This window comes from Festucalex cinctus, chromosome 1 (assembly GCF_051991245.1).
Source record: "Festucalex cinctus isolate MCC-2025b chromosome 1, RoL_Fcin_1.0, whole genome shotgun sequence".
Lineage (NCBI taxonomy): Eukaryota > Metazoa > Chordata > Actinopteri > Syngnathiformes > Syngnathidae > Festucalex > Festucalex cinctus.
In genome coordinates, this window is record NC_135411.1 from 6,200,588 (window position 1) to 6,226,238 (window position 25,651).

The 25,651-nt window shown below is 38.8% G+C and overlaps 1 protein-coding gene across 5 annotated transcripts in view; it reads left to right on the forward strand.

Moving 5' to 3' along the window:
• The first annotated feature begins 45 nt into the window (after positions 1–45).
• sirt6 (sirtuin 6) overlaps positions 46–25,651 on the forward strand; it is a 37,290-nt gene continuing 11,684 nt past the window's right edge. For 4 of the 5 annotated variants that reach the window (XR_013282332.1, XR_013282333.1, XR_013282336.1 and 1 more), the window contains exons 1-7: positions 47–220; positions 541–668; positions 5,412–5,594; positions 9,990–10,049; positions 10,344–10,439; positions 10,526–10,606; positions 24,795–24,918. Coding sequence is in view for 1 of the 5 variants with exons in the window: in XM_077513082.1 (XP_077369208.1) it covers positions 155–220; positions 541–668; positions 5,412–5,594; positions 9,990–10,049; positions 10,344–10,439; positions 10,526–10,606; positions 24,795–24,918 (738 nt within the window). In the remaining 4 variants the exon portion in view is untranslated. Of the gene's footprint in view, positions 221–540; positions 669–5,411; positions 5,595–9,989; positions 10,050–10,343; positions 10,440–10,525; positions 10,607–24,794; positions 24,919–25,651 lie in introns of all 5 variants that reach the window. The other variant, XR_013282340.1, reaches the window with a different exon arrangement.

Below are 25,651 nucleotides of genomic sequence, written 5' to 3' on the forward strand. Positions count from 1 at the left end.
TGCCTGCCACCCGAACCCCCCCCCCCTTGTCAGTGAAAGCACCTTGTTGGTCGCAGCTTTATGACGTCAACGAAAGGCGACGGTCGCTTCGGATTTGGAGACCCAATTCTTACCTGCTGCTTTCGGAGCATTTTAGTCAAAGAAACAAACTGCAATGTCTGTAAATTATGCGGCCGGCCTTTCGCCGTACGCAGACAAGGGTGTGTGCGGACTGCCAGAGGTAATATGAAACTACAAAACTACATTATGACTGGTTGTTCGCTTTCTTACAAGCTTTAGCTAGCGCAAGTTAGCTGCTACTTGTGGGTCCCCAGCTAGACTCGAATGTACACACTAACACGTTCGTATTAAAAGGGTATTTTTTTTGTAATTAAACGCTTGGGTATTATTGTTGGTAAATAAATAAAATGGGGGGCCATTACATTTACATCTGTTCAATCTCCTCCCTTTGTGTTAATTAAACTACATTCATTAAATGCTTATAAAGAATGCAAGATTATTATTCATTCTTGTTAATCAATATATGACATGTTGAACCAGGCATTCGATAGCCCCGAAGAGCTGAAAGAAAAGGTGGCAACCCTTGCTAAGCTGGTCAAAGAGTCCAAGTACATGGTCGTGCACTCTGGAGCAGGAATCAGCACTTCAGCTGGCATCCCTGACTTCAGGTAAGAAATTCTCACTGTAACTTTTGCGTTTGACATTTACCTTTTCTGGACTCCACTTTGACACACAAGCACCAATGTTTATATATATATATATATATTTAATCAAGGGCGGCTTGGTGGACGAGTGGGTAGCACATCCGCCTCCCAGTTCTGAGGACTCCGGTTCGAGTCCAGGCTCTAGCCTTCCTGGGTGGAGCTTGCATGTTCTCCCCGTGCTCGCGTGGGTCTTCTCCGGGTACTCCGGTCTCCTCCCACGTTCCAAAGACATGCATGGCAGGTTAATTGGGTGCTCCGAATTGTCCCTAGGTGTGCTTGTGAGTGTGGTTGGTTGTTCGTCTCTGTCTGCCCTGCAATTGGTTGGCAACCAGTCCAGGGTGTCCCCCGCCTACTGCCCAGAGCCAGCTGAGATAGGCGCCAGCACCCCCCACGACCCTTGTGAGGAATAAGCGGTCAAGAAAATGGATGGATGGATGGATGGATATTTAATCAAGGCCCTTATTACACTTCACTTGTGTTTGGCTGATTTCAATTGAATAAGAAATGATGATACTGTGTAACATTTAGAATGTCCTGGTGGAGATGCATCAAGAGCACTCTCAGAAAAAAAAAAAAAAACACTGTCTTTCCAATATTCTCTGGTAGAACTTTGATGCGGGTTTATAATTTTTATTACATTAAATATAATGCCATCCATCCATTTTTTTAACCACTTGTCTGTAGTTTGGACAGCCCTGAGCTTGGTTGGTGGTTCCAGTGCCTTGCTCAATGGCACCTCTATAGTAGTCATGAAGAAGAGTTCAGTTCCAGTTCCAAAGCAAAGTCCTTACAGATAAGCAACTGTACCCACATATGTCATAGACTGTATAGCGATTTGAAAAATAGTAGGTACATTGTATCATGTACAATATTATACAGTATAATTTAGCTGGATTATTGTGATCATTTTTCCAGTAAATTTGTATTTCTGTTCTATGCCATTGTATTCCTTTTTTTTTTTTTTTCCGTTACTGAGGGGGAAAGAATATTTGAGATGCGACGTTTCTTCGAGATGTCGACGCTCTTATTTCAGAGCAGGCTATAACTGTATTTGAGAAAATGTGCATGGTATATTATATAGACTTGCTTTATCGAGAATGGCTAAACTTGGAGAATTGAAGGTTAACTAAGTGCTGTATACATTTTGATTGCATGGGGGGAAATGTGAAATGTATGAATTGTTTTTTTTTTCTTCTAAATTTTTAGGTCATTTTTAACGTACATACATGACTTAAATGTTTTAATAAAAACCCTTGTTTAAACACTACTGTTCAAAAGTGAGAGTAGAGTCTCATATAAATGTCATTTATGTATTTATTTAGGGCCCGACCGATTAATTGGATGCCGATTATAATTGGCCGATTGTTGGCCTTCAGTCATTGGCCAAATCAATCAGCCAATTGGGCCAAATGACGGATTATTTTCCCCTTAAAACGTTATCAAAGAAAACCGAAGTTTCCGACGCTGTGAAAGTAGCATGAATGCACCATTTTGCTTGCGTAGCATGAGCAACTAGCAAGTATGTCGCGTATGTTTTTCTGGTTATTCTGTTGTCCCGAAGCGTCCTTTAAGCTGTTTAAATGACACCGCAGTTGGAGTTAAGTGTAAAACTAAAAACACAACGTTTAGAATTACATCCACTGTATTTTTAAATACAAAATATGCTTCGTTTTTAAAACAACGCTAGCCTAGCGCTAACAGGAAGTTCGCAAATGCTACCAGGATGTTCGCAGCGACTTCGGGAGTGATTTCCCTTTAAATAACAAATATCCACACACACATCTTGTGGGAACACATACCCACAGATGGCAAAGGCACAAATTCTTCCAAATGTGTGCTAAAACGAGTTATTTTAAGAGAATTCAATTGCCACTTTCTTCTGTACTCACTTTAAGTGTGTACGCTATGGTTGCACGGCACCACACTGCCCCCAAGAGGCCAAAACGCACAGGAACAGTCAGTAGTTGTTACTGTTTTTTCAATTGCTATTATTTTAGTTTATTCTATCTTCTTATCTCACTTTCTTATGGTCCCAGGTTGGCCCAGTAAGTCCCAAGACTTGTGAAAGTTTTTGCATAAATGGCACCCATTGAAAAGGAATTGGGGAAGGGGTTAATTTGATGTGTTATGTATATATTTTTAAATAATCGGCAGATTAATCGGTAATTGGTATTTTTTTTTTTTCTGCCAAAAATCGGGATCGGCCTCAAAAAATGCATATCGGTCGGGCCCTTTATTTATTTATTTATTTTTAGCAACATTAACATGTCTATAAACTTTATGGGTTAATGTTATCTTTTATTCAAAATAAGTTCAAATTACTTAAAAAAAAAAATCCAAATCCAAATCCCATTTTGATTGATACTGCTCTCAAAAACAATATTTACCAACTCCTCATATAAATATAATACCTCTGAAACTACTTAGCAAGAATTTATAAGGGTCTCACTCTGCACGTCATATGAATGTGTTGGAATCATGTGGCATAAATAGATTTTCTTGGCTGACTTTGAGTTTACATTTCCGTCGTGTAGTTCCTCATTTTGAGCAGGAGAGGGTAGTAGATGTTCAATATACGCTGGACATCAGAAAGCACATATTTTTTTTTTTTTTTTTTTTTTTTTAAATTATTATTTCAATCTTGTTTTCAAGTCTCCGGGGTTTGGCCTGGAAACATCTTCATCTTTCTGACCTTGTATGTTTCCAATTGTTCGTCCACCAGTACTATTATTCCCACTGGACATATTAATATTTGATTTGACCCACCCGCTAGTCAGTTCAACCTCGAACTGCTGCTGCTGCTGCTGCTGCTGCTGACACATGCACAAATGCAGTCGCATTCTGCAGGCTGTTCCGCGAAGCAATTTGACAACCTTTGCGCTTCCCCTGACTAAAAGTTCCAAATGATGGGAATGCGGCCCTCTCACATCCTGTAGCACATCTCGCTCATGGCGATAAGCAGTTGTGAAGTTTTCACATGCTGAATTGTCCTTTCTGGTGCATGAAGATAAGTCTTGTAATAAATGAGCACCTGTGGGGGATGTTACCGGAAAAAAAAAAAAATCTCAGTTAAGATGCTTGCTTCTCTACTACTTACAAGGGATGAGACAAAATATCGATATGCAATAAATTATCTAGCCACTGCAGCCAAATATACATTTTTGTGTGTTTGTTTAATAATTTAAATTGTGATTTATTTATGGCTCAAATCTCAATTCTACATACAGACCATTATTTTGCATTTATTTTAATATAGTTGCAGTTGTGCTTGAAAGATTACAGAGGGAATAGGGTATTGCTTCGATCCTTGCATTTTTGTTGTATTTATTTTAATGAAGTTGTCGATAATAAGGGGAATCACTTAACTCATTCACTCCCAGCCATTTTCACAGAAGCAGTTCCGTTCGCTCCCGGCTGTTTTACTGGATTTTGACCGATTTTGCAAGGCCCACAGAATATTGTGTTCTTTTGCTATAAAAGCATGGAACCTACCAAAAGAAAGATTAAAGTCTCTTCTTTCATCAGGAAAAAAAAGTATGTTTCTATCTGTTTCCGTTTTGCAGCAATTAGCATTAGAAAAGAGCTAAGTTTCATCAGTTTTCACAAATCTATTTAAAATTCAAAGTAATTTAGCTTTTTTTCTAGATGGCCCTGGTTGATCTCCTTTGCTCTGTTGCCACCTGCTGGCCGTTTGTGTAATAACTACCATTTCTGCAACCGTTCTTTGCAGTTGAGAGGCTGCATCAAAGCCTTCTGTATGCTCTAGCATAAAAAAAATAAAAAATAAAAAATGTATAAATACGTCTTTGGGACACTTAAAACATTTAAAAAAAAAAAAAGTATTTACACATTATTGGGGGCAAATGAGTTAAAAAGACTGATTGTCTTCGGTGTTTAATCAAAATAAGCCATACACAAACTGTTTTTACTTCGGAAAACAATGACCGAACCGATAACGCAGTGCAACGTCAATACGCCCCCCCCCCCCCTTTTTTTTTTAAATCACTATATGAACACAAAGTTCAAAATAAACAACAATCACTGGTTAATAAGCAGTTATCAGGGGGGGGAAATGAATTTGTAATACACTTTAATGCAAAATTAAAATCCAATTAGTTGAATAATTGAAAGATTATGACAACACTACTTGTATATGAAAGGAAAGTTCAGAAACAAAAAAACAAAACAAAAAGAAACTGAATCCGAAGACACTGATTGTGTTCTATCTTAAATTGCAGTTATTGACATATTGCATAGAATTTATTAGCACGCCTATCGTGCGGATTTGCCGCGTTTGCATATTAGCTGATTTAAGTGTTGCTTTGTCGGCATCTTGTTGGATTTATGGTGCCAAGTCACCATCCGGAGGTCAGTTGTGAAGCTTCATGCAGGTGAAAAAAAGTGTTTTGTGGCTTCCTTGTGCAAAATAAGGATGTGGCAGTGAGTTGAGGCGCTTCATGTCGACAAAAGTAGAGCTTTGCTGCCATTTGGTGCCAAAGAACTATGTTGAAGTCAATTGAGGGGCTTCATTTAGACAAAAGTAGTACATGGCTAGCATCTTCTGGCATCTACAGGCAATTATGAACCTTTTTTGGGGGGGGCGGGGCTTCAACTCACAGATTTTCACTGTTCACGGCAGCACTTGGTCCCCGTTTTCCTTTAATAATGAGGCCTCACTGTGTATTCTGATCGCAAATTTTCTTCCAGGGGTCCAAAGGGTGTGTGGACCTTGGAGGAGAAAGGCGAGACGCCTCACTTTGAGACGACGTTTGAAGAGGCCCGACCCAGCCTGACTCACATGGCCCTGCTGGGACTCCAGAGGGCCGGGTACCTCAAGTATCTCATCAGCCAAAATGTGGACGGCCTGCACGTGCGATCCGGTTTCCCAAGGTGACTTGGCTCAAGGCCGCTCTAGACGCTCATGAATTTGTGAACGAAATCGACTTTAGGTAGGAGACGAATGAATGGTTTAGTGGTCACCCGGGCGTCCTTGGTTGACAACGGCGTTTCGTCTTTCTGTGCTTGCATCATAATTTGAATTTGTACATGAATCAGAACGTACTGCAGTCGCTCAATAACCCACACTAATGAAGTTGTGAAGTCATGGTTACAGTAAATACAGTCAAACCTCGGTTTTCTAACATAATTCGTTCCAGAAGGCTCTACCAAAAGCGAATTTTTCCCATTATAATGAATGTAAATAATACGAATCCGTTCCAAGTCTAAAAAAAAAACTTTTTCCAAGTTTATTTATTTTTTATTTTTATTTATTTATTTTTACTATTTTACACCATAAACTGCACTGTATACTTATTCTGTCTTCACTAGTGTTTAAGAACTAGCTCTACAGATAGCGAACAGCTTTTCCAATAAACACCAGGAAGCCTCTTGCTGTTTTGGCAATTTACTGGATGAAACTGTAAAACTACAACATACAAAAAATAAAGATACATTACAATCACGTTATATAAAGTTTTCAACAATATAAATTAACATCATTTACTAAATATAGCTGCAATTCCTACAAAACGAGATCGTTAATAGCTGTTAGCATAATGCTACTTTACATGGGTGCTACCATCGAAATGCTACGCTCACTAGCGCCTAGTAACTATGCCACATTGAAACTTAAAAAAAACAATTTAAACGTCCGACTCACTAACACATTACAGGCAAACACTCCTCAGAATAATATACTTACACTTACAGACAGATATTTATGGAGCCAAATTAAACTCTAAGCCTCAACACTGGATTCGTTGTGTAGCCGTGTAGGACCTTTGCTTGTAGTAGAATGCACTACGGCAGCACTCGAGGGTCAAAACACACAAAGGCGCAAACATCACTTTCTCCACCAGAGGGCAGTACAAGCACTATCACTATTCAAAATCAATGATTACGTCTGTATCATAAATGTGCATCACATGTCGTCGAACTAACAATTAATATCAATCAACATTTTCACCAGAAGGCAGTACAATACTGTTTACCATAAATAGAAAAGGGTAGAAATAGACACTTTTATTTTAATAGAAGATATCCTATCTAAAATGATGAAAAAACAAAAACAAAATGCACTTGCTTTCTTTGGACCCATGATTAGGGGCTTAATACACGATGCAAAAATTAAGAAAAAAAAAAAAAGTCAGATTTGCGTAAATAACAATGAACGGGCCTGCTCCGAACGAACTTTGAACATGAATGTGCTACGGAGGAAGCATCCTGGGCATTCGAGTTAGCTCGGCTCCCGAGTGAATCGCGTTCAGGTAGGCTCGGCTTCTTTCAGTTTGGTCGAGAGCCGATTTTTTTTTGGACGAGTTCTGAGACATAAAATTCTCAAATTTTCTGGTCGAAAACCGATTTGGTCGAGAATAGAAGCGTTTGAAAACCGTGGTTTGACTGTAATTAATAAAAACTTACAGGCCTTGAATATAAAATAGTAAAATTAAAAACTGCAAGTTTTCATGCATTTTCTCACAGTTGCAGACTGCCGTGTAAGCTAGTTTATTACACGCCATTCATAGCCTTTAATGTATTCTTTATTTTTTTTATTTTTTGAGAGCTCAGAATTGTTCATTTGGCAGTCTTACAGATTCAACATATCATTATTGCTTTCTGTCTTTTTTTTATGTCTGTGCGTGCGCATTATGTGCGTGTGAATTTGTGTAAATTTGAACTCATTAGTTCACCTAAAACCTAATAAAAATCCCATTACTCTTCACCTTAACCGGATACTTCAGATTCTCGCCAGAGTCGTGAAGTTCAGACGCTCAGGAGACCAGAGGAAAGGTCAAAGGAAAGAAAGACAAATCAAAGTGAAATACAGCACCAAGTAAACACCACCCGCCACCCGTATGTTTACAAAACCAGAATCTTAAGCCAACCCCAGAAACTTCTAAATTCCAACAGATTAGCGAGATCTCAAGAGACCAGAGGAAAAACCAAAGAGAGAAAGGAGGGAAGGATAGATGAAGCAGAGTGAGATCCACAGACACCTTGCAATGTATTCGACTGCCACAGTAAATCGAGGACCCCTGTAATTTAATTTATTTGTAAACAATCTCAATTGGGGGACAAAAAACAGTTGCAACTTATATTTTTCGGTCAACCCGTTTCACACAGTCCCAATACATCAGGTTGTGTTACTATTACCTTAATATTAATATAATGTTAAAAAAAATGCAAGTGGAGCCTGTTGACATAAAACCATAACGTTGTGTGATCCCTTTAAGATTATTTTAATCATTTTTATGAGTTCAGAAAAAGGAAGCTAAATCCCATCTTTGAAGGGCAATTTAAAGGGTCTTTTTATATATTAACTCATTCACTCCCAGCCATTTTCACAAAAGCAATCCCGTTCGCTCCCGGCTGTTTTACTGGATTTTGACTGATTTTGCAAGGCCCACAGAATATTGTGTTCAATTGCTATAAAAGCATGGAACCTATCAAAAGAAAGATTAAAGTCTCTTCTTTCACCAGGAAAAAAAGTATGTTTCTATCTGTTTCCGTTTTGCAGCAATTAGCATTAGAAGAGAACTAAGTTTCATCAGTTTTCACAAATCTTATTTAAAATTGTAAGTAATTGAGCTTTTTTCCTACATGGCCCTGGTTGATCTCCTTTGCTCTGCTGCCACCTGCTGGCCGTTTGTGTAATAACTACCATTTCTACAACCGTTCTTTGCAGTTGAGAGGCTGCATCAAACCCTTCTGTATGCTCTAGCATTAAAAAAACAAAAAAAAAGTATAAATACGTCTTTGGGCCACTTAAAACATAAAAAAAAAAAGTATTTATTAGGGGTGTGAATTGCCTCGTACCTGACGATTCGATCCGTATCACGATTCATAGGTCACGATTCGATTCGATACCGATTAATCCCAATATGAATTTACAAGTCTATTGTTGCGATTTTTTTTTACTCAAATTTAGAAAATACCATTCAGTAAACGTGTACATGTACACGGTAAGATTTGTATGAAGTTGAATTATTTATTGATCTGAAACTTCAGTTTGATAACTGTGAGCCACTGTATTTAACAAACGGGTTGTAACCTTTTTCATGTTAGAACAGCATTGAAATCAAATATTAAGGCTTAATGTTCCATTAATATAACATTCTTCCATGCTTAACTCATTCACTGCCAATGACGACTATAGACGTCAAAAATCCAAGCAAACAGCCAGTGCAAATTTTGACAAGAAATTTGAGTTTAATTTTAGTTATTCATTGTTTTCATTCATAGTTATAAATCATTGTCGTTATGAATAACAACGATGACAACAATTTCATTGCTAAGTGCTACCATCGTGCGTAGAACGGATTCCTGTTACCCTACAACACGGGCGTTGACGTTCTTGTGATTGGTCTTGGTCTTACTGAGACCACATACTGGGTCTAGGCCTCCAAAAGTCAATTTTAGTCGACTAAAATTGCTCTTTATTTTTGTTGACTAAAATTGGATTAAAACTAAAATACAATCAGGTGACTGAGTTATGACTAAGGCTTTAATTAAATTTAGTCAGAAGACTATAACTAAAACTAAATGTATTTATTTTTTATATGAAAATTTGAATTTGAATTTTTCTTTTTTTTTTTCTTTTTTTTTTCCAAAATTAACACTGTTTGCTTGGATTTTTACGTCTATAGTTGTCATTGGCAGTGAATGAGTTAAGGTATGAAAGTTAGACGTTTTGTTGAATATTTTTCCATCAAAAATGGATGTTAAAAAAAATCAATTCGGCTGCCTATTGAATCGATTCGAGAATTGCGTGCTGTAGTATCGCAATATATTGCCGAATCGATTTTTTTAACACCCCTAGTATTTATACGTTATTGGGAGTAAATGAGTTAATCTAGCTGGGAGGTGTTCCAAATTTAGGTGTAAAATCCGCACTACGATGAACATAGAAATGTTATTTTCAACTGATGAAACAACACCCCAAAAAGTCTGAAAGGATCGCTTCATGGAAAACTTTTTTTTCTGTTGCAATGCGCCGACCTCAAGCAGCAAATTTTCCATTCAATCCGAGCATCCTGCCTGTAATGAAAGAGCCGCTGCTCTCCCTGGGAGCACTTCCATACATCTCCTTCTCCCTCCACTTGGTTTTGCTCCACCTTTTTCTAATAAGGAGTGCACAGCAGGAAGAGAATGGCCTGGCTGTAAGCGCACAAATCAATCCGAGCAGCGTGCGGAATATTCATGAAATTGCCCTCTCGCGCTCAACTTGTCATGTTGAAATGTATGATGCACTGCGATCTAAGGGGGATTCGTCTCTGGCCCTGACAGGGACTTGTTGTCGGAGCTTCATGGAAACATGTTTGTGGAGGAGTGCGAGAAGTGCTGCAGGTATGTGCGCGTACGCAAAGCTTTTTAAGATGTGATTGTTGCTGCTGCATAACACATAAGGTTTGTTGGCAAGACCTTTTTTTTTCTGCATTAGTGTTCATTTCATTGCCAAAAACTAAATGAAAATATTTTCAGCAACTAACATTTTTCACCAGACAAAAACTAGACGAGACTGTACTAAAGCCCCCATTAACTCATTTGCTCCCAAAAACGTATAAATGCGTTCTATTTTAAAATTTGCCATGTACCCAAAACCGTATTAATACGTTTTTTTGGGGTTTTTTTTTTTCTCAGGCAGTTTGTGAGGGAAAAGGTGATCGGCGTGATGGGCCTCAAACCAACAGGACGTTACTGCGATGAGGTGCGCTCCAGAGGACTCCGAGCCTGCAGGTTAACGCGCACGCACGATGCTCTCTGGTACAAACGAAGAATTTGATGATCTTTATTTTTTATTTGTGATCTTTATCAAAAAACAGAGGGAAGTTGATCGGCACGATACTGGACTGGGAGGACGCGCTTCCTGACAAAGATCTGAACAAAGCAGACAATGCAAGCAGGTTAAGTTTGTTTACTTCTTCACCTGTTTATTTTATTTCAGTTTTTGGGGTTTGTTTTTAACTGTCGTAGTTTTCTGTGCCCTGTAAAGTATCCTTGGGTGTCTTGATGTGCTGATAAATTAAAATTATTATTATTAGGGCCCGAGCAGCGACCGCTGCGAGGTCCCTATTGTTTTTGTAAAAATTATTATTATTATTATTATTATTATTATTATTATTATTAGGGCCCGAGCAGCGACCGCTGCGAGGTCCCTCTTGTTTTTGTAAGAATTATTATTATTCTTCTTCTTCTTCTTCTCCGTAAACGATCGCATTTTTGAGGGCCTAAACATTTACGAAAACTCACCAAACTTTGCAGTCTCTTCGGGCCCGGCGAAAAATTTGATATTATGTAGTTGTCATAACAACGCGACTCTATAGCGCCACCTAGCGTAGAAAAATAAAAACCAATCCCGGCCCGTTTGAGCTAGAGCTACGAAAATTGGCAGGCACGTGTAGCACTACGAGACGCACAAAAAAGTCAGTGGAAGCCATTTCCTAAAATGTACAGGAAGTGAGCTATGAATTTTTTAATGTCCAATTTTGGCCTATTTTGGCACATTCACTGTGGTCATACTTTTTCCCCCTATGCAAACATTTTTCATCCCATTGACTTTAAACTTGGCATTTATCATCTCAAGACTTAAGAGAAAAACTAGGCAAAAAATCTTGCGTTTTCGAAATACTATATGACGGGGGCGGGGCATCAAATATTGCCTTTAAAATTTCATTTGTCCAGAAAGAGCAAATGCTGAATAACTCCCATGTACAAGCTCCAAAAAATCTCAAACTTCTCAGGCAACGTAATAGTCACGGCCTGAAAACACCTATATGAAAAAATTCAGTTATACATATAGCGCCACCTAGTGGTTACAATAAATGTCATACTTTACGTTTTTAGCTACTGTGCTGAGCTCGTTGAAGGGATCCAGTTGAAAATTGGTCAGAAAAGCCTTAAGATGTTGGTGATGCCCCACACCGAATATTGTAACTTTTCGCCAAAGGGCGTGGCCGCTACGGTGACGCAAAGTCTGAAGATTTTTCGTGACAATAAAAGCTGCATGAACTTGACCGAGATGATCCTATCTTCTCAAAATTTCACACATTTGATGAGAGTCCAGCCCTAAAGACATCTACGAACTTATATTTCATCTAACTGATAGCGCCACCTAGTGGCAATTTTTTTTCTTACGAATTTTCTTGTACATTTTTCTCCAAACACGTTAACTGGACCAACCTCATATTTGCTCAGATGGGGGTTTCGGCCTTCATGATGTCACAACACGAAGTATTGTGAGTTTTCGCGAATCGCTGTGGGCGTGGCTAAGCACTGTTCGCCAAGAAAACAACGCTAGTTTTGATGGTCTAAACATGCGCAGAAACTCATGAAACTTGGCACACACATCTGGCCTGGCAAAATGAGCAATATTTTATCATGTATTGTCCTATTTTTACAAAAATGACTCAATAGCGCCCCCTAGAAATTTTTAACGAAGCAGCCCCGATTGTACGTTTAAGCAAGATCTACGAAAATTTTTAGGTGTATGAGGGAGTCCAAGACCTACAAAAAAGTCTCTTGGACCCATGTGCTAAAATGAACAGGAAGTGAGCTATGAATTTTTGAATGTCCCATTTTTGACGATTTTTGCACATTTTCAGGGGGCATACTTTTGCCCACTTCTCCTACACATTTCATCCGACTGACTTTAGACTTGACCTGGACCATGTCAAGACCTGAGCCAACTACAGGCAGAAAAATCTTGACTTTTGGAAATACTATATGATGAGGGCGGGGCATCAAATTTTGTGTTTCGCACCGAAAAAGGATATGCTTAATAACTCCCCGGTACATGCTCCAAAAAATCCCAAACTTGACATGTATGTTTATAGTCAAACCCTGAAGGTATCTCTATGACAAAATTCAGTTATATATGCAGCGCCACCTAGCCCTTCAGGCGTGAAAAAAAAATACCCCACATACGGTATTTTGTACAAAAAATGTCAACTCATTCTAAGTGTGATAACTCCCATGTTCAAGCTCCAAAAAATCTCAAACTTCTCAGGCAACGTAATAGTCACGGCCTGAAAGCATCTATATGATAAAATTCAGTTATACATATAGCGCCACCTAGTGGTAACAATAAATGTCATACTTTACGTTTTTAGCTACTGTGCCGAGCTCGTTGAAGGGATCCAGTTGAAAATTGGTCAGAAAAGCCTTAAGATGTTGATCATGCCCCACACCGAATATTGTAACTTTTCGCCAAAGGGCGTGGCCGCTACGGTGACGCAAAGTCCGAAAATTTTTCGTGACAATAAAAGCTGCATGAACTTGACCCAGATGATCCTATCTTCTCAAAATTTCACACATTTGATGAGAGTCCAGCCCTTAAGACATCTACGAACTTATATTTCATCTCACTGATAGCGCCACCTAGTGGCAATTTTTTTTCTTACGAATTTTCTTGTACATTTTTCTCCAAACACGTTAACTGGACCAACCTCATATTTGCTCAGATGAGGGTTTCGGCCTTCATGATGTCACAACACGAAGTTTGTGAGTTTTCGCGAATCGCTGTGGCCGTGGCTAAGCACTGTTCGCCAAGAAAACAACGCCAGTTTTGAGGGTCTAAACATGCGCAGAAACTCATGAAACTTGGCACACACATCTGGCCTGGTAAAATGAACAATATTTTATTGTTGATTGTACTATTTTTACAAAAATGACTCAATAGCGCCCCCTAGAAATTTTTAACGAAGCAGCCCCGATTCTACGTTTAAGCAAGATCTACGAAAATTTTTACGTGTATGAGGGAGCCAAAGACCTACAAAAAAGTCTCTTGGACCCATATGCTAAAATGAACAGGAAGTGAGGTACGAATTTTTGAATGTCCCATTTTTGACGATTTTTGCACATTTTCAGGGGGCATACTTTTGCCCACTTCTCCTACATGTTTTATCCGACTGACTTATGACTTGACCTGGACCATGCCAAGACCTGAGCCAACAACAGACGGAAAAATCTTGACTTTTGGAAATACTATATGATGAGCGCGGGGCATCAAAATTTGTGTTTCGCACTGAAAAAGGATATGCTTAATAACTCCCCGATACATGCTCCAAAAAATCCCAAACTTGACATGTATGTTTATCGTCAAGGCCTGAAGGTATCTCTATGACAACATTCAGTTATATATGCAGCGCCACCTCGCCCTTGAGGCAAAACAAAAAAATACCCCACATACGGTATTTTGTACAAAAAATGTAAACTCATTCTAAGTGTGATAACTAAGTCATTTATGAATATTCTTTTACTTTCCACCACTCAAAATGTTCACTGGCATTAGACTTATCCAAACATGTACTTTTTTATTTATTTTTGATAGCCTCTAATGGACATTAAAAGCAATATCGTGAATGAAGGATATGCTTAATAACTCCACGGTACATGCTCCAAAAAAATCCCACACTTGACATGTATGTTTAGAGTCAAGGCTTGAAGGTATCCCTATGACAACATTCCATTATATATACAGCGCCACCTAGCCCTAGAGGCATAAAAAAAAATACACCAACTTAACGGTATTTTTACAAAAAAAAAAAAATCCACATGTCAAGGTTTATCATGCCATTTTCAAAGAAATTCTGCTTCCAATGTGCCGTACCTAAACTTGCCAGTACCCCAACGTGCCAGTACCCCAACGTGCAAGTACCCCAACGTGCAAGTACCCCAACGTCGCCCGGGCTGCGAGGGCCCTTTATAGCTGCTCGCAGCTCTAGTTATTATTATTATTCTTTATTCTCCGCAAACGATCGCGATTTTGGGTACCTAAACATTCACGAAAACTCACCGAACTTTGCACACTCCTCAGGCCCGGCGAAAAATTTGATATTATTAAGTCGTCATAACAATGCGACTCGATAGCGCCCCCTAGCGTAGAAAAATAAAAACCAAGCCCGGCACGTTTGAGCTAGAGCATCAAAAATTGGCAGGCACGTGTAGCACCCCGAGACGCACAAAAAAGTCTATTGGGACCATGTAGCTAAAATGTACAGGAAGTGAGCTATGAATTTTTTTATGTCCAATTTTGGCCTATTTTGGCACATTCACTGTGGTCATGCTTTTTCCGCCTTTGCAAACATTTTTCATCCAATTGACTTCAAACTTGGCATTTATCATCTCAAGACCTGAGAGAAAAACTGGGCAAAACATCTTGCCTTTTTGAAATACTATATGACGGGGGCGGGGCATCAAATATTGCCTTTAAATTTTCATTTGTCCAGAAAGAGCAAATGCTTAATAACTCCCATGTTCAAGCTCCAAAAAATCTCAAACTTCTCAGGCAACGTAATAGTCACGGCCTGAAAACATCTATATGATAAAATTCAGTTATACATATAGCGCCACCTAGTGGTTACAATAAATGTCATACTTTACGTTTTTAGCTACTGTGCTGAGCTTGTTGAAGGGATCCATTTGAAAATTGGTCAGAAAAGGCTTAAGATGTTGATCATGCCCCACACCGAATATTGTAACTTTTCGCCAAAGGGCGTGGCCGCTACGGTGACGCAAAGTCTGAAGATTTTTCGTGAAAATAAAAGCTGCATTAACTTGACCGAGATGATCCTATCTTCTCAAAATTTCACACATTTGATGAGAGTCCAGCCCTAAAGACATCTACTGACTTATATTTCATCTAACTGATAGCGCCACCTAGTGGCAATTTTTTTTATTATGAATTTTCTTCTACGTTTTTCTCCAAACACGTTAACTGGACCTACCTCATATTTGCTCAGATGAGGGTTTCGGCCTTCATGATGTCACAACACGAAGTTTGTGAGTTTTCGCGAATTGCTGTGGGTGTGGCTAAGCGCTGTTCGCCAAGAAAACAACGCCAGTTTTGAGGGTCTAAACATGCACAGAAACTCATGAAACTTGGCACACACATCTGGCCTGGTAAAATGAGCAATATTTTATTGTTGATTGTGCTATTTTTACAAAAATGACTCAATAGCGCCCCCTAGAAGTTTTTAACGAAGCAGCCCCGGTTGTACGTTTAAGCAAGAACGACGAATATTTTTAGGTGTATGAGGGAGCCCAAGACCTACAAAAAAGTCTCTTGGACCCATATGCTAAAATGAACAGGAAGTGAGCTACGAATTTTTGAATGTCCCATTTTTGACAATTTTTGCACATTCACAGGGCGCAGACTTTTGCCCACTTCTCCTACACGTTTCATCTGACTGAGTTAAGACTTGACCTGGACCATGTCAAGACCTGAGCCAACGACAGGGGGAAAAATCTTGACCTTTCGAAATACTATATGATGAAGGCGGGGCATCAAAATTTGTGTTTCGCACTGAAAAAGGATATGCTTAATAACTCCCCGGTACATGCTCCAAAAAATCCCAAACTTGACATGTATGTTTATCGTCAAGGCCTGAAGCTATCTCTATGACAACATTCAGTTATATATGCAGCGCCACCTAGCCCTTGAGGCATAAAAAAAAAATACCCCACATACGGTATTTTGTACAAAAAATGTAAACTCATTCTAAGTGTGATAACTAAGTCATTTATGAATATTCTTTTAGTTTCCACCACTCAAAATGTTCACTGGCATCAGACTTATCCAAACATATATTTTTATTTTTTTATTTTTGATAGCCTCTGTGGACATTAAAAGCAATATCGTGAATGAAGGATATGCTTAATAACTCCACGGTACATGCTCCCAAAAAAATCCCACACTTTACATGTATGCTTATAATCAAGGCCTGAAGGTATCTCGATGACAACATTCAGTTATAAATACAGCGCCACCTAGCCCTTGAGGCTTATATAAAAAAAAAAACCCACATACGGTATTTTGTACAAAAAAATGTAAACTCATTCTAAGTGTGATGACTAAGTGATTTCTGAATATTCTTTTAGTTTCCACCACTCAAATTGTTCACTGGCTTCACACCGATCCAAACGTATGTACGTTTCCATTTTGTTTTATTCATTTTTGATTGCCCCTTTGGACAATAAAAGTAACATTGTGCAATGAGTACAACGAGCGATGATGTATATATACACTTTTACAAAAAATACCAATCAGGGCAACTCATTGCCTAAAAATAAAAAAGGACGCTGATTTTTGCAGGTCTTAACAATCACCAAAACCCGTTGAGCTTGACACACACTGGCAAAAAAAATATTCTACATGTAAACGTTTATTATGCCATTTTCAAAGAAATTTTGCTTCCAATATGCCAGTACCCCAACGTGCCAGTACCCTAACGTGCAAGTACCCCAACGTGCAAGGACCCCAACGTGGCCCGGGCTGCGAGGGCCCTTTATAGCTGCTCGCAGCTCTAGTTATTATTATTATTATTATTATTAGGGCCCGAGCAGCGACCGCTGCGAGGTCCCTATTGTTTTTGTAAAAATTATTATTATTATTATTATTATTATTATTATTATTATTATTATTAGGGCCCGAGCAGCGACCGCTGCGAGGTCCCTATTGTTTTTGTAAAAATTATTATTATTATTATTATTATTATTATTATTATTATTCTTCCTCTTCTTCTTCTTTATTCTCCGCAAACGATCGCGATTTTGGGTACCTAAACATTCACGAAAACTCACCGAACTTTGCGCACTCTTCGGGCCCGGCGAAAAATTTGATATTATGAAGGCGTCATAACAACGCGACTCTATAGCGCCCCCTAGCGTAGAAAAATAATAACCAAGCCCGGCACGTTTGAGCTAGAGCAACGAAAATTGGCAGGCACGTGTAGCACCCCGAGACGCACAAAAAAGTCTATTGGGACCATGTAGCTAAAATGTGCAGGAAATGAGCTATGAATTTTTTAATGTCCAATTTTGGCCTATTTTGGCACATTCACTGTGGTCATGCTTTTTCCCCCTTTGCAAACATTTTTCATCCAGTTGACTTCAAAATTGGCATTTATCATCTCAAGACCTGAGACAACAACTGGGCAAAAAACCTTGACTTTTTGAAATACTATATGACGGGGGCGGGGCATCAAATATTGCCTTGAAAATTTCATTTGTCCAGAAAGAGCAAATGCTTAATAACTCCCATGTTCAAGCTCCGAAAAATCTCAAACTTCTCAGAAAACGTAATAGTCACGGCCTGAAAACATCTATATGATAAAATTCAGTTATCCATATAGCGCCACCTAGTGGTAACAATAAATGTCATACTTTACGTTTTTAGCTACAGTGCTGAGCTCGTTGAAGGGATCCAGTTGAAAATTGGTCAGAAAAGCCTTAAGATGTTGATCATGCCCCACACCGAATATTGTAACTTTTCGCCAAAGGGCGTGGCCGCTACGGTGACGCAAAGTCTGAAGATTTTTCGTGACAATAAAAGCTGCATTAACTTGACCGAGATGATCCTATCTTCTCAAAATTTCACACATTTGATGAGAGTCCAGCCCTAAAGACATCTACGAACTTATATTTCATCTTACTGATAGCGCCACCTAGTGGCATTTTTTTTTTCTTACGAATTTTCTTCCACGTTTTTGTCCAAACACGTTAACTGGACCTACCTCAGATTTGCTCAGATGAGGGTTTCGGCCTTCATGATGTCACAACACGAAGTTTGTGAGTTTTCGTGAATTGCTGTGGGCGTGGCTAAGCGCTGTTCGCCAAGAAAACAACGCCGGTTTTGAGGGTCTAAACATGCACAGAAACTCATGAAACTTGGCACACACATCTGGCCTGGTAAAATGAGCAATATTTTAATGTTGATTGTGCTATTTTTACAAAAATGACTCAATAGCGACCCCTAGAAAATTTTAACGAAGCAGCCCCGGTTGTACGTTTAAGCAAGATCTACGAAAAATTTTAGGTGTATGAGGGAGCCCAAGACCTACATAAAAGTCTCTTGGACCCATGTGCTAAAATGAACAGGAAGTGAGCTACGCATTTTTGAATGTCCCATTTTTGATGATTTTTGCACATTTACAGGGGGCATACTTTTGCCCACTTCTTCTCCACGTTTCATCCGACTGAGTTAAGACTTGACCTGGACAATGTCAAGACCTGAGCCAACGACACGGGGGAAAATCTTGACTTTTCGAAATACTATATGATGAGGGCGTGGCATCAAAATTTGTGTTTCGCAATGAAAAAGGATATGCTTGATAACTCCCCGGTACATGCTCCAAAAAATCCCAAACTTGACATGTATGTTTATCGTCAAGGCCTGAAGTTATCTCTATGACAACATTCAGTTATATATGCAGCGCCACCTAGCCCTTGAGGCATGAAAAAAAAATACCCCACATACAGTATTTTGTACAAAAAATGTAAACTCATTCTAAGTGTGATAACTCAGTCATTTATGAATATTCTTTTAGTTTCCACCACTCAAAATGTTCACTGGCATCAGACTTATCCAAACATATATATATTTTTATTTATTTTTGATAGCCTCTATGGACATTAAAAGCAATATCGTGAATGAAGGATATGCTTAATAACTCCACGGTACATGCTCCAAAAAAAATCCCACACTTGACATGTATGCTTATAATCAAGGCCTGAAGGTATCTCTATGACAACATTCAGTTATAAATACAGCGCCACCTAGCCGTTGAGGCTTATATAAAAATTTTTTTTTAAAATACCCCACATACGGTATTTTGTACAAAAAATGTACACTCATTCTAAGTGTGATAACTAAGTCATTTATGAATATTCTTTTAGTTTCCACCACTCAAATTGTTCACTGGCTTCACACCGATCCAAACGTATGTACGTTTCCATTTTGTTTTATTCATTTTTGATTGCCCCTTTGGACAATAAAAGTAAACATTGTGCAATGAGTACAACGAGCGATGATGTGTATATACACTATTACAAAAAAAATACCAATCAGGGCAACTCATTGCCTAAAAATAAATAAGGACGCTGATTTTTGCAGGTCTTAACAATCACCAAAATCCGTTGAGCTTGACAGACACTGGCAAAAAAAATATTCTACATGTAAACGTTTATTATGCCATTTTCAAAGAAATTTTGCTTCCAATATGCCAGTACCCCAACGTGCCAGTACCCCAACGTGCAAGTACCCCAACGTGCAAGGACCCCAACGTGGCCCGGGCTGCGAGGGCCCTTTATAGCTGCTCGCAGCTCTAGTTATTATTATTATTCCTCTTCTTCTTCTTTATTCTCCGCAAACGATCGCGATTTTGGGTACCTAAACATTCACGAAAACTCACCGAACTTTGCGCACTCTTCGGGCCCGGCGAAAAATTTGATATTATGAAGGCGTCATAACAACGCGACTCTATAGCGCCCCCTAGCGTAGAAAAATAATAACCAAGCCCGGCACGTTTGAGCTAGAGCAACGAAAATTGGCAGGCACGTGTAGCACCCCGAGACGCACAAAAAAGTCTATTGGGACCATGTAGCTAAAATGTACAGGAAATGAGCTATGAATTTTTTAATGTCCAATTTTGGCCTATTTTGGCACATTCACTGTGGTCATGCTTTTTCCCCCTTTGCAAACATTTTTCATCCAGTTGACTTCAAAATTGGCATTTATCATCTCAAGACCTGAGACAACAACTGGGCAAAAAACCTTGACTTTTTGAAATACTATATGACGGGGGCGGGGCATCAAATATTGCCTTGAAAATTTCATTTGTCCAGAAAGAGCAAATGCTTAATAACTCCCATGTTCAAGCTCCGAAAAATCTCAAACTTCTCAGAAAACGTAATAGTCACGGCCTGAAAACATCTATATGATAAAATTCAGTTATACATATAGCGCCACCTAGTGGTAACAATAAATGTCATACTTTACGTTTTTAGCTACAGTGCTGAGCTCGTTGAAGGGATCCAGTTGAAAATTGGTCAGAAAAGCCTTAAGATGTTGATCATGCCCCACACCGAATATTGTAACTTTTCGCCAAAGGGCGTGGCCGCTACGGTGACGCAAAGTCTGAAGATTTTTCGTGACAATAAAAGCTGCATTAACTTGACCGAGATGATCCTATCTTCTCAAAATTTCACACATTTGATGAGAGTCCAGCCCTAAAGACATCTACGAACTTATATTTCATCTTACTGATAGCGCCACCTAGTGGCATTTTTTTTTTCTTACGAATTTTCTTCTACGTTTTTGTCCAAACACGTGAACTGGACCTACCTCAGATTTGCTCAGATGAGGGTTTCGGCCTTCATGATGTCACAACACGAAGTTTGTGAGTTTTCGTGAATTGCTGTGGGCGTGGCTAAGCGCTGTTCGCCAAGAAAACAACGCCGGTTTTGAGGGTCTAAACATGCACAGAAACTCATGAAACTTGGCACACACATCTGGCCTGGTAAAATGAGCAATATTTTAATGTTGATTGTGCTATTTTTACAAAAATGACTCAATAGCGACCCCTAGAAAATTTTAACGAAGCAGCCCCGGTTGTACGTTTAAGCAAGATCTATGAAAAATTTTAGGTGTATGAGGGAGCCCAAGACCTACATAAAAGTCTCTTGGACCCATATGCTAAAATGAACAGGAAGTGAGCTACGCATTTTTGAATGTCCCATTTTTGATGATTTTTGCACATTTACAGGGGGCATACTTTTGCCCACTTCTTCTCCACGTTTCATCCGACTGAGTTAAGACTTGACCTGGACAATGTCAAGACCTGAGCCAACGACAGGGGGGAAAATCTTGACTTTTCGAAATACTATATGATGAGGGCGTGGCATCAAAATTTGTGTTTCGCAATGAAAAAGGATATGCTTGATAACTCCCCGGTACATGCTCCAAAAAATCCCAAACTTGACATGTATGTTTATCGTCAAGGCCTGAAGTTATCTCTATGACAACATTCAGTTATATATGCAGCGCCACCTAGCCCTTGAGGCATGAAAAAAAAATACCCCACATACGGTATTTTGTACAAAAAATGTAAACTCATTCTAAGTGTGATAACTCAGTCATTTATGAATATTCTTTTAGTTTCCACCACTCAAAATGTTCACTGGCATCAGACTTATCCAAACATATATATATTTTTATTTATTTTTGATAGCCTCTATGGACATTAAAAGCAATATCGTGAATGAAGGATATGCTTAATAACTCCACGGTACATGCTCCAAAAAAAATCCCACACTTGACATGTATGCTTATAATCAAGGCCTGAAGGTATCTCTATGACAACATTCAGTTATAAATACAGCGCCACCTAGCCGTTGAGGCTTATATAAAAAAAAATTAAAAAAATACCCCACATACGGTATTTTGTACAAAAAATGTACACTCATTCTAAGTGTGATAACTAAGTCATTTATGAATATTCTTTTAGTTTCCACCACTCAAATTGTTCACTGGCTTCACACCGATCCAAACGTATGTACGTTTCCATTTTGTTTTATTCATTTTTGATTGCCCCTTTGGACAATAAAAGTAAACATTGTGCAATGAGTACAACGAGCGATGATGTGTATATACACTTTTACAAAAAAAATACCAATCAGGGCAACTCATTGCCTAAAAATAAATAAGGACGCTGATTTTTGCAGGTCTTAACAATCACCAAAATCCGTTGAGCTTGACAGACACTGGCAAAAAAAATATTCTACATGTAAACGTTTATTATGCCATTTTCAAAGAAATTTTGCTTCCAATATGCCAGTACCCCAACGTGCCAGTACCCCAACGTGCAAGTACCCCAACGTGCAAGGACCCCAACGTGGCCCGGGCTGCGAGGGCCCTTTATAGCTGCTCGCAGCTCTAGTTATTATTGTGACACTATTAACTCATTTTCTCCCAATAACGTGTAAATGTTGTTGTTTTTTTGTTTTAAGTGTCCCAAAGACGTATTTATACGTTTTTTTGTTTGTTTGTTTTTTTTATGCTAGAGCATACAGAAGGCTTTGATGCAGCCTCTCAACTGCAAAGAACGGTTGCAGAAATGGTAGTTATGACACAAACGGCCAGCAGGTGGCAGCAGAGCAAAGGAGATCAACCAGGGCCATCTAGAAAAAAAGCTAAATTACAATTTTGAATAGATTTGTGAAAACTGATGAAACTTAGCTCTATTCTAATGCTAATTGCTGCAAAACAGAAACAGATAGAAACATACTTTTTTTTCCTGATGAAAGAAGAGACTTTAATCTTTCTTTTGATAGGTTCCATGCTTTTATAGCAATAGAACACAATTTTCTGTGGGGCTTGCAAAATCAGTTAAAATCCAGTAAAACAGCCAAGAGCGAACGGGATTGTTTCTGTGAAAATGGCTGGGAGTGAATGAGTTAAATAACCTTGTAAATTTTCATTCCAGGTGCAAGTAATAAGGCTGGGTCTAAAATATCGATATCTATATTCCTTTTCATAGCCCAATATCGATTCATGAAACCATGAGTCAATACTTTTAATTCAGTTTTCTCCCCGTAAATTAATGAGTCAAATAGGGAGGCCTGACCGATTAATCGGCCGATTATTGGCCTTAAAACATCAGCCAAAACAATTGGCCAATTGAGCTAAATGGCTGATTATTTTCCCCTTAAAACAACAGCCGAAGAAAGCTGAAGTTTCAGATGCTGTGAAAGTACCCTGAATGCACCATTTTGCTTGCATAGCATTAGCAACTAGCAAGTGTGTAGCGTATGTTATTCTGCTTATTCTGTTGTCCCCCAGCATTCTTTAAGCTTATTCATGACACCGCAGTTGGAATTAACTGTAAAACTAAATACACAACGTTAAGAATGACATCCACTGTATATTTAAATAGAAAACACGCTTCCTTATTAAAACATCGCTAGCCTAGCGCGAACAGGAAGTTAGCAAATGCTAATGGGAACTTTGTGGGCGTGTTTTTCCGTCAAATAACGAATCAAATCGGGCCCTTCTGAATCGAATCAATTTTGGAAATCTGAATCGATACCCAGCCCTAGCAAGTAACCGCATATGTAAAAACCCAAAGTGGCATTTTGTAACTGAGTCTTCAGTGCAGATGTACCTGACTTAATCAGCCTCTTATTAGCACTTTCATGTCACAGTTATAGAAACAATCAATATTATGTGAAAAGATACAATCGAACAGCACATTCAATACATCATTTTGGAGTGGTTCTGAATCAGTATTTATCTAATAACTAGTGCTGTCAAATTTAAAGTGTTAACTAATTAATTAATTACAGAAATTTATCGCATTAATCATGTAATAATGCAGATTAATTGCACAATTCATTTTAACCACAGATTAGCCTTTAGCTTGATAGTGGATGTTTACGTTAAAGAAAGCACAGCTTGTGTTTGAGCAATAAACGTAAGGACATGTAAAAAATTTAAGGAATGTTTGTGTATGACATTCAGAATATTTATGTCAAATTCCTGGGGTCTTTTTTTTTTTTTCATTTAAAATTATGCACGTAATTAACTAAAAAAAATGAGGAGGATTAGAGCGTGCAGTGGATCAAAAAATGTGGAAGTCGTCCTCATAAGATGAAATGTTTTTTGTTGATGTCCCCCCAAGCCCCCCCCCTTTTTTTTTTTTAGGGGTCTTCGGTCGGGCGTGAAGTTTTTCTCATAATCTCATAATGGTCTAAAAAGGTCTAAAAAAGGTCTAAAATTTCGCTGAGTGATTCTTTCAAGAACCCTGTTTTACAGTAATATTTTCTGATTAATATTGCATTTGTGGAATATGAGTTCAGTGGCAAAATACCGGTTTTGAATTCATCGTGGGGCAGCCATTTTGGTCGTTGTTCAGGTAATGACCAATCGCGGCTCAGCTGTTTTCTGAAGGTGAGAGTACATGTTACAGTTTCATGGAACAAATGATGGAATTTAGGCTGTAAATGTTGGTGAGTGTTTATGATGTATTGCTGGCCCTGACATCTCGCCTTTAAAAACCGTCTTTAGCTTTAATTGATACACATCAGTGTCCGTTAATGTCCCCATTTGCCATCTTAGTGTCAATATTCAACCTTTTATCCTGGTAAAAGTTTTATTATGCATTTACAAAAAATGGTGGAGGAGCTGTGAACTATTTGTTTGTTGCACTTTATTGCATGCATAATTGACCAGAAAATGACTCATGCGGCCACTTTGTGGTTTGTTGGATCCGTGCTCACGTTTTCACTTGCATCTGTCGTAACTGTGTATCCATATAGACAAGCCGACCTGGCGCTGACGCTGGGCACCTCCATGCAAATTAAACCCAGCGGAGACCTTCCGCTCGTCACCAAGCGCAAAGGCGGGAAAGTGGTCATCGTCAACCTGCAGCCCACCAAGCACGTACGTTTCATCCCGGCAACAAACTCTTTCTTTTTGGCGCTTTTCCACCGTAGAGGTCCCACACCGAAGCGGCAATTTTTGTCCCCGGATGTTAGTGTCTCCAGGGGACTTTTTCGGGGGCGAGCCGTTCCGTTGTAACCGCTGTTTAGTAGGGCTGGGTATTGCCGCCTACCTCACGATACGATACGTATCACGATACAGGGGTCACGATACGATACGTATCACGATACAGGGGTCACGATACGATACGTATCGCGATACATATGTATCCCAATACCTGATCTTCAAGGCGATACGTATCTCGATATATATCATTAATTTTCTTGTATTTCATAATAACAGTCATATGTATACCTAAAGGATACGTTTGTTATGCTGACTGACAAAAATGTTTTTGTTAGCAGCTCTTCTGGTTTACCACCAAGCGGCATACCTGGTCAAAATGTGTACGCATTACAGAGCAAGGAGCAGCTTTTACAGACACACTGGGAAACATTTTGAATAGGCATGGGCCAATTTGAGCAAAAATATCAAAGTATTCAAATTACAGCTCTAAAATATGCTTATTTGAAATATTTGGGGAAATAAAAACAGCATGTTTTTCCATGTCACGTTCGATTTTGTTTTTAAACAAAATATACAAAAATTGGTACATTAAGACATTAAGACACATGCCATGTTAAGTTTATAAGTAAATAAATGTTGATATTCTTCCTCTGCTTTCATTTTTCTT